The sequence below is a fragment of the Carcharodon carcharias genome, chromosome 9, assembly GCF_017639515.1.
Source record: "Carcharodon carcharias isolate sCarCar2 chromosome 9, sCarCar2.pri, whole genome shotgun sequence".
Lineage (NCBI taxonomy): Eukaryota > Metazoa > Chordata > Chondrichthyes > Lamniformes > Lamnidae > Carcharodon > Carcharodon carcharias.
The window spans coordinates 139,649,648-139,662,877 of NC_054475.1; the positions used below are offsets into that span (position 1 = coordinate 139,649,648).

General features: G+C 42.9%; 1 protein-coding gene across 1 annotated transcript in view; it reads right to left on the reverse strand.

Moving 5' to 3' along the window:
• gria3b (glutamate receptor, ionotropic, AMPA 3b) overlaps window positions 1-13,230 on the reverse strand; it is a 502,427-nt gene that overhangs the window by 121,391 nt on the left and 367,806 nt on the right. Inside the window, exon 13 of the mRNA XM_041195164.1 lies at window positions 8,248-8,446. Within this exon, the coding sequence (XP_041051098.1) occupies window positions 8,248-8,446 (199 nt within the window). The remainder of the gene's footprint in view (window positions 1-8,247; window positions 8,447-13,230) is intronic.

Genomic DNA, 13,230 nt, shown 5'->3' on the forward strand with positions numbered 1-13,230 from the left:
CTCCCCCCCACCCCACCCCAACAAGGGCTATCTGTACCTTACTTGTCCTGCTTTCTAACCTTAATGTCACCGTTTAGCACATTCCTTAGATAATATCACCATCGTCAACACCTCTTTGTCTTTTTGTCTATGACATCTTTTGACTATCTCCACCTATTACTGGCCTTCTATCCAGCTCTACCTGTCCCAACCCCCTTAAACCAGCTTATATTTCACCTCTCTTCTATTTTTCCTTAGTTCTGTCGAAGAGTCATACGGACTCGAAACGTTAACTGTGTTCCTCTCCGCAGATGCTGTCAGACCTGCTGAGGTTTTCCTGGTATTTTTATTTTTGTTTTGGATTTCCAGCATCCACAGTTTTTTGCTTTTATCCCCTCAGAATCTTGTACGTTTCAATAACATCACCCCTCATTCTTTGAAACTCTGATTAAATAAAGGCCTAACTAGTTTAGCCATTCTTGATAAGTCAACCCCTTCATCCCAGGAATCAACCCAGTGAATCTCTTTTGAACTGCCTCCAATGTCAGTATATCCTTTTTTAAATACGGGGACCAAAACTGTACACAGTATTCCAGGTGCGGCCTCACCAACACCCTGTACAGTTGTAACAGGACTTCACTATTTTTAAACTCCAACCCCCTAGCAATACAGGCCAAAACAGTTGCCTTCTTAATTACTTGCTGCTCCTGCATGCTAACTTTGTGTGTTTCATGCACAAGAACACCCAGATCCCTCTGTGCTGCACTTTTCTGGAGTCACTCTCCATTTGACTAAAAGTCTGGCTTCCTACCAAAGTGCATGACCTCACACTTTCCTACATTAAACTCCATCTGCCAAATTTCTGCCCACTCACTCAACCTATCTATATCTCCTTGCAGATTCCTTATGTCCTCATCACAACATGCCCTCCCATCTACTTTTGTATCATCAGCAAAGTTGGATACATTACATTCTGTCCCCCTCCAAGCCATTAACATAGATAATAAAAAATTGAGGCCCTCGGACTGATCCTTGTGGCAGTAGTTATGTCTTTTCAACCTGAAAAAGACCCATTGATCACAACTCTCTGTTTTCTGTGTGTTAATCAATCCTCAATCCACGCTAATACATTACCCGCAATATTGTGAGCTCCTATTTTGTTATGTGGCACCTTATCGAATGCCTTCTGGAAATCCAAATACACTACATCTACCAGTTCCCCTTTATCAACTCTGCTTGTTATATCCTCAAAGAACTCTAGCAAATTTGTCAAACATGATTTCCCTTTCACAAAACCATGTTGACTCTGCTTGATTGTGTTAAGCTTTCTAAATGTCCTGCTATTTCTTCCTTAATAATGGACTCTAGCATTTTCCCAATGACAGATGTTAGGCTGACTGGCCTATAGTTTCTTGCTTTTTGTCTCCCTACCTTCCTGAACAGGGGCATCACTTTAGCAGCTTTTCAATCCATTGGGACCCTCCCAGAATCCAGCGAGTTCTGGAATATTTCGACCAATGCCTCCACTATCTTTGTAGCCACTTCCTTTAAAATCCTTGGATGCAGGCCATCAGGTCCTGGTGACTTGTCTGCCTTTAGTCTCATCAGGTTGTCAAATACTTAGTCCTTTGTGATTGAGACTGTCACAAGATCTTTACTCCCATTAGCTCCTTGCTTATCTGACATTTTTGGGACGTTTATAATGTTCTCCACTGTGAAGTCCTGTGCAAAATATTGGTTTAAATTATCTGCCATTTCCCTGTTCTCTGTTATCAATTCTCCAATCACATCCTCCAAGGGTCCTGCTCTGACTTTAGCCACTCTCTTTTTATAGAAGCTCTTGCTGTTTGTTTTTATACTTCTTGCCAATTTACTTTCATTATTAATTTTCTCTCTCTTTAATAGCTTTTTAATCATCCGCTGCTGGGTTCCTAAAAAATTCCCAATCTTCTGGCCTACCACTCGTTTTTGTCGCTTTGTATGCCTTAGTTTTTGATTGGATACTCTCCTTGATCAGCTTTGTTAACCACTGGTGATTCATCCTTCTCATCGGGTCCTTCTTTTTGACCGGGATAAATCTTTGCTGAGCGTCATGAAATATCTGCTTAAATGTCTGCCACTGCTCATCCACTGACCTTCCCCTTAGTCTATTTCTTCATACCTCTGTCATTGCCCTTATTTAAGTTGAGGACACTGGTTTGAGACCCAGGTTGCTCGCCCTCAAACAGAATTTGAAATTCTACCATGTTGTGATCGATACCCCCTGGAGGACCCTTAACTATGGTATCTCTCATTAATCCCAGCTAGATTACTAGATCTAAAGTAGCCTGTTCCCGAGTAGGTTCTGCAACATGGACAATTTAATCACAGAAAATTGTTTATCTTCAAGGACTAAGAACACTCTGGAAGAATATGTGTTTTAAAAGACACTGGCCAGGATTTTCTGGCCCTATCATGGCAGGATCTGCCGCGGGAGATTCGATGGCCTAGCTCAAAGTCCACTGACTCTGGAAATCCTGCCCACTGTCCCTTGAAGGGTTAATGCAGGACTCTGATTCCTATTCCTGTGGAAAAAAAAAACATCCTTTTACAAGAAAAGGTAGTTATGCAGTTTTAAAGAAGCTGAAAACCTCTTGACCCCAGTAGACTGTGTACAAAAGAGGTTACCTGGTAGTTTATGGCTCTGATAAAAACCATGCCAGGAAAAAACTGTGTTTAAAAGTTGGTTTTGGTTTTGCTTTGAGAAGAGAAAGGACCAAATGCTTGTGAAAGGAAGGCAGCAGCTGCTTTGCAGTTCAGAGCCAGAGGAAGTGAATATAAGCTACTCGTAAATTGCTATGCGCTGGGATAGAGTACCTGTAAATGTTGTCAAGTCCACCTGAAAAGTAGTGCAAGAGTCATTGACTGTTTCATAGGTCAGCAGTGAGAGACCAACTATATAACCCGGACACCATTTCAAGGACTCTGCCATCTTTCCTTTTTGATTTTTAACCTTTGGCAAATTTCCTCTATGTTTATTGTATTTTTTTTGGGGGGGGGTATATGTGTGTGTGTGTGTGTGTGTGTGTGTGTGTGTGTGTGTGTGTGTGTGTGTGTGTGTGTGTGCGCGCACATGTGTGTGTGTGTCTGTGTGTGTGTGTGTGTGTGTGTGTGTGTGTGTGCGCGCGCACATGTGTGTGTGTGTCTGTGTGTGTGCATATGTACATGTATGACTTAGGGTATCTCGAAAGAACAATTAATATACTTTTATCTTTCATACTGTACGCCATTGAACATCAAACGGCGATGGTTAGATTCTCTCTAGTTGGACATGGTTATTGCATGGCACTTGTGTGATGTGAATGTTACTTGCCACTTGTCAGCCCAAGCCTGGATATCGTCCAGGTCTTGCTGCATTTTGACATGGACTGCTTCAGTATCTGAGGAATTGCGAATGGTGCTGAACATTGTGCAATCATCACATAGCATGGGGGTGGATGGGGCTGTTCCCCTTAGTTGAAGAGTCAGTCACAAGGGGACATAAGTTCAAGGTGAGGGGCAGAAGGATTAGGGGGGATGTGAGGAAAAACTTTTTTACCCAGAGGGTGGTGACGGTCTGGAATGCGCTGCCTGGGAGGGTGGTGGAGATGGGTTGCCTCACATCCTTTAAAAAGTACCTGGATGAGCACTTGGCAGGTCATAATATTCAAGGCTATGGGCCAAGTGCTGGTAAATGGAATGAGGTAGGTAGGTCAGGTGTTTCTCACATGTCAGCGCAGACTCGATGGGCCAAAGGGCCTCTTCTGCACTGTGATTCTGGTCTGAGGGTTTTGTGAAGGTTTGGGGTGAAAACGTGGTGTTCTTTTGCTGGCACCTTGTAACTTGTTTCAGCCATATCTTGGTGATATTGTTCTGAGGGCTTTTTCTTAAGGTTTCAGGACAGGAGCCTGTGTTTTTGTAAGTTTTAACTGCATTGTGGTGACTTTGTGTTGGGTACTGGGAATAGGTTGTTTTAAATTTTCGGGTTTGTACTGTGGGGTTATGGGTGATTCAATAAAGCAATTGTGAAATATCGGAAAAAACTTGTCTCACTGGCCAATCTGTTCAAGCCATACACTTGTGAGTCTGATGTCACAAACTTGAGTGTGGGGAGGGTCTCTGGGGGAAAAGGGGAACCCCTACAACTCCTTGACACCACACTCAGTCAAATGCAGCCTTGATGTCAAGGGCAGTCGCTCTCACTTCACTTCAGGAGTTCAGTTCTTTTGTCCATGTTTGAATTAAAGCTGTAATGAGGTCAGGAGTTGAGTGACCTTGGTGGAACTCAAACTGGACATCAGTGAACAGGTTATTGCTAAGCAAGTGGGGATGTTCGCAGATGATTGCACAATGTTCAGCACCATTTGTGAGTCCTCAGATACTGAAGTAATTCATCTCCAAATACAGCAAGACCTGGACAACATTCAGGCATGGAATGATAAATGGGAAGTAACATTCGCGCCAGGCAATGACCATTTTCAGCAATAGAGAATCTAACCATCGCCCCTTGACATACAATGGCATTACCATCACTGAATCCCCCACAATCAACATCCTGAGAGTTACCATTGACCAGAAACTGAACTGGACCAGCCATATAAATACTGTGGCTACAAGAGCAGATTCAGAGGCTGGGAATTCCACAGAGAGTAACTTACATCCTGACTCCTCAAAGCCTGTCCACAAGGCACAAGTCAGGAGTGTGATGGAATACTCTCCACTTGCTTGAATGAGTGCAGCTCCAACACCACTCAAAAAGCTCCATACCATCCAGGACAAAGCAGCCCACTTGATTGGCACCCCATCCACCATCTTAACCATTCACTCCCTCCACCACTGACGCACATTGGCAACAGTGTGCACCATCTAGAAGATGCACTGCAGCAACTCACCAAAGCTTCTTCGACAACCCCTTCCAAACCTATGACCTCAACCACCTCAAAGGGCAAGGGCAGCAGATGCATGGGAACACCACCACCTACAAGATCCTCTCCAATCTATTTACCATCCTGACTTGGAAATATATCGCTGTTCCTTGTCGCTGGGTCAAAATCCTGGAATTCCCTCCTAACAGCACTGTGGGTATACCTACACCTCATGGACTACAGCGTTTCAATGTGGCAGCTCACCACCACCTTCTCAAGGGCCATTAGAGATGGGCAATAAATGCTGGCCTAGCCAGCGACTCCCAGTCCAGTGAATGAATATATTATTTAAAATGTCGGTGACTGCCTTCCCTGGCTGCAGCCTCCTGTCGCTGGTTTTCCCTCCTGGCCTCCAGCCAGTTTTTCAATTTGGCTGCCTTCCAGGTGTAAAATGGGGCTAACAGCTTGTAATGAGATCCTGCTATTAAGCTTGGCAGAACCTCTTTGCTCCCGACCTCGCTGGGTTCTTCATCCACTTTCCGCCTTACCTGCACCCTCTTTGCCTCACCAGATCTTGGGCCATTAAGTCCACTAAGTTCCTCCCTTTAACTCCTAACATAATTATCAAATACCAAGCTGTCTTTATTACATGGATCCACAATCATCCGTTTCATTCCTTGCTTGGTCAAACTACTACCAGATTTTGTTACCGTCAATTGAGTCTTATACCTGTCACTATTCTCTTGAAAGCTACTTAACTTGTATTTCATAAAATACTTACCCTTAAGTATCATTTTTTTAACATCACAGTTAAAGCATAATAGTTTTATTCTAATATACATCCTAATTTTATCCATTTCAAAACAGAGTACCTGTCAATCAATGAAGCAGAGCAGGTGCAGAGATTTTTTCAACTTTCAAAAGCAGCTTTTTTTTTTAAACAGACAAAGCTGTCAAGTTGAGTTAAATGACAGTACAAAACATGACAGCAGGGGCTGACAGGATTTCTTTTTACAGTTGTAATGCATTATTGCACTTTTGATAATTGGAAAAGTGCTGTAATGCATGATAACAATTACACAACGTTGGTCAAAGTAAGGTTCAAGTTATATTTGCAGGACAGATTCCTATGACGAACTATGGCATTAAAAACTCATCTACATTACAATACTGCATCCAATATGACATTTGAAAGTTCCAAAACATTTTATACTTACCTTCTCGACTTCCCAGCAGGCTTCCCCCATGGTCACAACTCACCAAGGGGGTGCATTTGTTTGGATTTCCAAAACCCACACCAGCACACAAAATATAGTGCGCGGGAGGAAATACAATTGTCCTGTGGTCCTCACAACTGGGGACTCGGAAGAGGTGTATGCCTCTTGAATCCAAGACTTTCTCGACCCACCAAAAGGCTACATGAAAATGGTGTGGGGTTAGGAAGGAAGAGGAAAATTGTTTTCCCAGCAAACACAAAAACTAAGTTCAGTGTTTTGCGACCCGATTTACATGTCCATTAGGAGTTGAAAATCTGGCCATGCTCAATCTATAAAGTAAGGGCATAAATCATAACAAAAACAGAATTACCTGGAAAAACTCAGCAGGTCTGGCAGCATCGGCGGAGAAGAACAAAGTTGACGTTTCGAGTCCTCATGACCCTTCAACAGAACTAAGTAAAAATAGGAGAGGGGTGAAATATAAGCTGGTTTAAGGCGGGGGGGGGCGGGTGGGGGGAGAGAAGTGGGGGGGGGGTGCGGGTGGTTGTTGGGACAAGCAAGCAGTGATAGGAGCAGATAATCAAAAGATGTCACAGACAAAAGAACAAAGAGGTGTTGAAGGTGGTGATATTATCTAAAAGAATGTGCTAATTAAGAATGGTTGGCAGGACACACAAGGTACAGCTCTAGTGGGGGTGGAGTGAAACATGACTAAAAGGGCATAAAAGGTATAGATTTAAAAATAATGTAAATAGGTGGGAAAAGAAAAATCTATATAAATTATTGGAAAAAACAAAAGGGAGGGGGAAGAAACAGAAAGGGGGTGGGGATGGAGGAGAGAGTTCAAGATCTAAAATTGTTGAACTCAAAATATTCAGTCCGGAAGGCTGTAAAGTGCCTAGTCGGAAGATGAGGTGCTGTTCCTCCAGTTTGCGTTGAGCTTCACTGGAACAATGCAGCAAGCCAAGGACGGACATGTGGACAAGAAAGCAGGATGAAGTGTTAAAATGGCGAGCGACAGGGAGGTCTGGGTCATTGTTGCGGACAGACCAAAGGTGTTCTGCAAAGCGGTTGCCCAGCCTGCGTTTGGTCTCTCCAATGTAGAGGAGACCGCATTGGGAGCAACGAATGCAGTAGACTAAATTGGGGGAAGTGCAAGTGAAATGCTGCTTCACTTGAAAGGAGTGTTTGGGCCCTTGGACGGTGATGAGAAAGGAAACCATACATTAGCATATCAAGAGGGTTAAGGAGCTTAGATAAGTTTCATACATGCTGAAGCCATTCAGTAGCATCGGGGCCAGCATTGCAGAATCTGTGATGTGCTCCAGACAGACCAACGTGAAATGAGTAGCCATTCAGTGGTTGTGCAGCATCCTCAACTGTACTGCAGCTACACAAGAATTACTGCTGCTCCAGGTGTGGCTATATGCCACAGTCTTTGCTACCTCACATCTAGAATGCACCACAAACTAGCACCAGCAATAACATGTCAGCTCAGAGTTTGGTTCTCTTACAGAGTAAGCAGCATGTCCACATCCCATTCGCTACAATGAGGTAGTGCTCGCTGTGGAGGTGATTAGTGGCATAATCCAGATTGGGCTTTTATTGTAAATATAAATGTTGTTGATATAATGCTGCAGGAAAATAAAAATCTCCCACCAACTATCGTCCCATCCTAAGAAAGGGCAAGTTTGCTCTTATTGTTGCATTATTTTTACAGTCATTTTCTCTCAACAACAAACAAGAACCCATGAACTGTGAGCTGTTCCACCAAACTTCAAACAGTGGAACAAGGGGTGGAGGTTAACAGTATTGTCACAGCTATATGTTGAGAGTTGGTGCTTTCCTGTAAAACCATCTTATTCACAAAATAAGTGTTTCTCAGAATGAACCACTTGGTGTGTTGGGCGTTCCAAATTGCAGAAGCTGGAAGTGAACGACATTATTGACTGTACTTACCTTAGCAGATGTCTGAGATAGATAACAAATTGGGAGGTATTAAAGAAAAACTGCTCAAATTTTGCTTTCATCACAAAGTGAGATCATTGCAAATTCCCAACTGATTCACAGCATGATACCTCAATCCACAAAACAATAATTTTTATATTTATGAAAATTACACTACAGGTGACAGTAACAATTTAATACCAATCAAGAAAAGCACTTACTCTAAAAAATTCTTTGGTAGAGCCTGAATCCAACGTTCCATAGGCAATTTCTGTTTGTTTTGCAAGATCTTCTGCACTTTCTATTGGAGAAACCATTCTCTCCACAGTGAGAAAAGCGGCAAGGTTGGCAGTGTATGATGAGATTATAATCAAGGTGAAGAACCACCAGACGCCTCCAACAATTCGCCCCGAGAGGGATCTAAACATAAAATGAAATGGCTGTGGTTTAATTACAGTGTCATATTGATATTAGAAAGCAAGCTAATTGAGATTGAATTTAATGGATCTAACCATTTCTTCATGGTAATTAGAACATTAGAAACAAAATCTCATCACACTCATTTGAAAGTAAATTAGCCTCTTAAATAAGACACTTTTAAATTTATGCAACTTTATTCAGCCTATCCAAAAGTTCACATTTCTGAATGTTGGCTGTAAATATTAATGTTATAATGTTGCTGCTCTCTCTTTCCACTTCAGTGGATGATACCATGGTTGAACAGATAATGCAAGGTACGTGATTGAAATTTCAACTCATCTATTAAAAATAAGTGGAAGAAACATAATATAAAAGGTGAAGTCAAGCCTTTACCAGCGGACATTACAGCATGGCTAGTCTGAATGCAATACTCTGATTTGGAGGCTTTGATTAACAAATGGTTATTTTACCAAATAATTTTTCCTCACTAAATAGCAAGAAATTTTGGCAGTCTGGCAAAACTGTTGATCCTGCTAGATCCTGCTAGATGGGATTGGTCACACTTGGATTATATAATTGCAAAAAAGCAATGCATTGTGCAATATTTTCTGAATGAAAACTATTTTTGCTACCTAATGTGCAAAACTCCAGTTAAAAGTGAAGAGCACTTATTAGGCTGATTGAACAATCAATTTCTAAATGTTAGAGAAGAAATACCCCCTCCCCCTTTCTTTCATGGTTAGCAAAAATGCTTTAAATACTGTTGTAGTAATTATGTTGATAGGAGACAGCAGAGCTGTGTTTGAATTCAGAATGCAGGCACTTGACTTAATATACAGGCTCAATAAAAGTGAAATGCAAAAGAACACCCAGTGCTGGATGTACATTTGAAGGTCAGAAATGTTTATTGATCAGTTTTAACTGCGGTGTTTAACATTTCAGGGTCAAGTAAAAGGTTAAGTTGGGAATTAAAATAAAAGGACTAAAAAATAGCAAGCTGAACTCTGATCAGAACGCTGTGCAGAAAAATAATGGGAAGAAGGGCTAAGTAAATATTAGCATGCTGTTAGATAAGGATGGTAATTAATGATTTGTGGGAGAGGAATTATTTAGGCAGAAGGTTCTTGACTAACAAAAGAGAAATGGGAATTGTTTATCCCCCTAATTGGGCACCAGGAGTGCCCTTAGAGTCCAAAAATGGCATCCACAGTGTGGCTGTACGTTTGGTTGGGACAACTCAATCTCAGAGACATAGAGGTCTGCAGCACAGGAAAAGGCCCTTCAGCCTATCGAGTCTGCGCCCATCAAACAAGTACTTAACTGTTCTAATCTCATTTTCCCTCACTAGGCCCATAGCATTGCAAGTGCACATCCAAATACTTCTTAAATGTTATGAGAATATCTGCCTCTACCACCCTTTCAGGCAGTGAGTTCCAGATTCCCATGACCCTCAGGGTGAAAAAATTCTTCCTCACATCCCCTCTAAGCCTCTTGCCTCTTATATTAAATCTATGCCCCCGGTTATTGATCCCTCCACCAAGGGGAAATGTTCCTTCCTGTCTACCCTATCTATGCCCCTCATAATTTTATACATTTCAATCATGTCCTCCCTCAATCTCCTCTGCTCCAGGGAAAATAACCCCAGTCTATCCAATCTCTCCTCATAACTAAAACTCGCCAGCCCAGGCAATATCCTGGTAAATCTCTTCTGCACTCTCTCTAGTGTAATCACATCCTTCTGAAAATGCAGATTCCAGAACTGCACGCAATACTCTAGCTGTGGCCTAACCAGCGTTTTATACAGTTCCAGCATAATCTCCCTGCTCTTATAGTTCATGCCTCGGCTAATAAAGGCAAGTATCCCATATGCCATCTTAATCACCTCATCTATCTGTCCTGCTACATTAAGGGACCAGTGGACATGCACACCAAGATCCCTTTGATCCTCGATACTTCCCAGGGTCCTACCGTTCATCGTGTATTCCCGTGCCTTGTTTGTCCTGCCCAAGTGCATCACCTCACACTTAACTGGATTAAATTCCATTTGCCACTGATCAGCCCATCTGACCAGTCCGTCTATACCCTCCTGTAATCTAAGGCTATCCTCCTCACTATTTATCATCCAACCAATTTTCGTGTCATCCGCAAACTTACTGATTAACCTTCCTACATTCAAACCTAAATAGTTTATATATACCACAAACAGCAAGGGGCCCAACAGTGATCCCTGTGGAACCCCATTGGACACAGATATCCAGTCGCAAAAACACTCCTCAACCATCACCCTCTGCTTCCTGCCACTCAGTCAAATCTGGATCCAATTTGCCAAATTACCTTGGATCCCATAGGCTCTTAGCTTCATTATCAATCTCCCATGTGGGACCTTATCAGAAGCCTTGCTGAAGTCCAAGTAAACTGCATCAAATGCAGTGCCCTCATCTACACAATCTAATTGGTCAGACATGACCTTCCCTTAACAAAACCATGCTGACTAGCCTTGATTAATCCCTGCCTCTCCAAGTGTAGATTAATTCTGTCCCTCAGAATTGCTTCCAATAGTTTCCCCACCACTGAGGTTAGACTGACTGGCCTGTAGTTCTCTGGTTTATCCCTTCCTCCCTTCTTGAATAACAGTACCACATTGGCTGTCCTCCAGCACTCTGGCGCCTCTCCTGTGGCCAGAGAGTTATTGACAATGATTGCCAGCGCCCCTGCTATCTCCTCCCTTGCCTCACTCAACAGCCTGGAATATATTTCATCCGGGCCTGGAGATTTATCTACTTTTAAGACTGCCAGACCACTTAGAACCTCCTCCCTTTCTTTAATTATATCACCCTCCTTCTGCCTGACTTCCATATCCACGTTGCCCCCCTCACTTGTGAACATCACCACAAAGTCTTCAGGCTCCACACACAAATTGCCACTATGGTCATTAATGGGCCCTACTCTTTCCCTAGTTATCCTCTTACTCTTAATGTACTTGTAAAATAGCTTTGGATTTTCCTTTATTTTATCTGCCAATTGTTTTCATGCCCCCTTTTTGCTCTCCCTAATTTCCTTTTTAAGTTCCCCCCACACATTCTACACTCCTTTAGGGCTTCCGCAGTTTTGGGTCCTCGGTATCTGCCATAAGCCTCCCTTTTTCTCTTTATCTAATCCTGTATATCACTTGACATCCAGGGTTCCCTGGATTTGTTGGTCCCACCCTTTGTCTTTACTGGAATATGTAGGCCCTGCACTCTCCCTATTTCCTTCTTGAATGAGTCCAACTGCTCTGATGCAGGTTTACCTAAACGTAGCTGTTCCCAGTCCACTCTGGCCAAATCATATCTGACCTTATTAAAATCGGCCTTCCCCCAATTTAGAACTCTGATTTCTGGCTCATTCTTGCCGTTTTCCATAACAACCTTGAATCTAACTGAGCTATGATTACTAGCTGCAAAATGCTCTCCCACTGATACCTTTACCACTTGCCCAGCTTCATTCCCTAAAATTAAGTCCAGGACCGCCCCCTCTCTTGTAGGATTTTCTTCGTACTGGCTTAAAAAGCTCTCCTAGATCTATTATAAGAATTCTGCTCCCTCTAAGCCTATCACACTATGACAAACCCAGTTAATGTTAGGGAAGTTGAAACCCCTCACTATTACTACCCTATTATTTTTACATTTCTCTGAAATTTGCCTACATATCTGCTCTTCTATTTCTCTCTGACTGTTCGGGGGCCTATAGTATACTCCCAGCAATGTCAATTTTTGTTTTTAAGTTCTACCCATATGGCTTCATTTGAGGAGCCTTCTAAGACCTCATGCCTCCTTACTGCTGTAATTGATTCCTTGATCAATATTGCGATATCCCCTCCTCTTTTACCTCCTTCCCTGTCTCGCCTGAAGACCCTATATCCTAGAATATTGAGCTGCCCGTCCTGCCCCTCTCTCAACCATGCCTCTGTGACAGCAATGACATCATATGTCCATGTGTTAATTTGTGTCCTCAACTCATCTGCCTTATTCATCAGACTCCTTGCATTAAAATAAATACCATCCAACCTTGCCAAACTCCCTTGTGCCTTAACTGGCCTATAGTTTCTATGCCTTCCAGACTCACTTGCTCTCTCTTCTAATTTGGCTGTGCACCTCCCACTGCTGAACCTCCTCTCAGGATCCCATCCCTTTGCCAAGTTAGTTTAAACCATCTCCAACAGCACTAGCAAACCTCCCCGCAAAGATGTTGCTCCCATTCTGGTTCAGGTGCAACCCGTCTGCCTTGTACAGGTCCCACCGCCCCCAGAAACGGTCCCAATGTCCCAGAAAACTAAAGCCCTCCCTCTTGCACCATCTCTCCAGCCATGCATTCATCTGGGCTAACCTCCTATTTCTATACTCACTAGTGCGTGGCACTGGAAGTAATCCAGAGATTACTATCTTTGAGGTCCTATTTTTTAATCTGTTTCCTAGCTCCCTAAATTCAGCTTACAGGACCTCATCCCTCTTTCTACCTATGCTGTTGGCATCAATATGTACCACGATCTCTGTCTGTTTGCCCTCCCCCTTTTGGAATGCCCTGCAGCCATTCAGTGACATCCTTGACCCTGGCACCAGGGAGGCAACATACCATCCTGGAGTCACGTCTATGGCCGCAGAAACGCCTGTCTGTTCCCCTTACTAATGAGTCTCCTACTACTATTGCTCTTCCCCTCTTTTTCCTCCCTCCCTATGCATCTGAATGCCATATTGCTGATGGTGTTAGCATGCTCAGTGAATGGCTGCCAGAAGTGTGCACAGCAG